Source organism: Egretta garzetta, unplaced genomic scaffold (assembly GCF_000687185.1).
Source record: "Egretta garzetta isolate BGI_Z169 unplaced genomic scaffold, ASM68718v1 scaffold581, whole genome shotgun sequence".
NCBI lineage: Eukaryota > Metazoa > Chordata > Aves > Pelecaniformes > Ardeidae > Egretta > Egretta garzetta.
In genome coordinates, this window is record NW_009258623.1 from 444,435 (window position 1) to 445,322 (window position 888).

The following is an 888-nucleotide window of genomic DNA, read 5'->3' on the forward strand; positions in this document are numbered from 1 at the left end:
TGGGGTGCAGAGGCAGCCAAAAATAAAAACCTTCCACAATTTCCCTCCTGGCAGCACCCCGGGGCTCAACACTGGAGAATCCCGCGGGCCTGGGCCAGCTCCCGGGCCGGGGCGCTGCGGGACGGACGTGGTGGGAGCCCCCACTTGGATCCCGGAGGGACCCTTGGTTTGGGGAAAAATACTGCGGCTTTGGCCAGTTGGATTTTGAACACTGGCGGCAGCAGCGGCCTTGTTCCAGCCAGCGCTAATGAGGGCCATAATTAACGCCCCTGTGGGCTGGTGCTGGGGACCCTGAAGGACCCCACAATGCCTGGCATGGGGCTGTACAGGGGTGGGCAGGCTGGGCCAGATCCTGGCACCCCAGGAGGGATCCTGGCCCCCAGAATGGATCCTGGCCCCCAGGGATGGATCCTGGCACACCAGGAGGGACCCTGGCACCCAGGGACAGATGCTGGCACCCTGGATGGTTCCTGGCACACGAGGAGGGATCCCAGCACTCCAGATGGATCCTGGCACCCCAGGAGGGACCCTGGTACCCAGGGATGGATCCTGGCACCCAGGGATGGATCCTGGCACCCCAGGAGGGATCCTGGCCCCCAGGGATGGATCCTGGCACCCCAGGACGGATCCTGGCACCCCAGGAGGGACCCTGGCACCCAGGAATGGATCCTGGAACTCAGGGATGGATCCTGGCACCCAGAGATGGATCCTGGCACACCAGGACGGACCCTGGCACCCAGGGACAGATGCTGGCACCCTGGATGGTTTCTGGCACACAAGGAGGGATCCCAGCACCCCAGAATGGACCCTGGCACCCAGGGATAGATCCTGGCCCCCAGGGATGGATCCTGGCACCCCATGAGGGATCCTGGCCCCCAGGGATGCATC

General features: G+C 64.6%; 1 protein-coding gene across 1 annotated transcript in view; it reads right to left on the bottom strand.

The window, feature by feature from the left end:
* Positions 1-65: 65 nt before the first annotated feature.
* LOC104134666 (keratin, type II cytoskeletal 75-like) overlaps positions 66-888 on the bottom strand; it is an 11,139-nt gene continuing 10,316 nt past the window's right edge. Inside the window, exon 5 of the mRNA XM_035903694.1 lies at positions 66-114. Coding sequence (XP_035759587.1) covers positions 66-114 — 49 coding nt within the window. The remainder of the gene's footprint in view (positions 115-888) is intronic.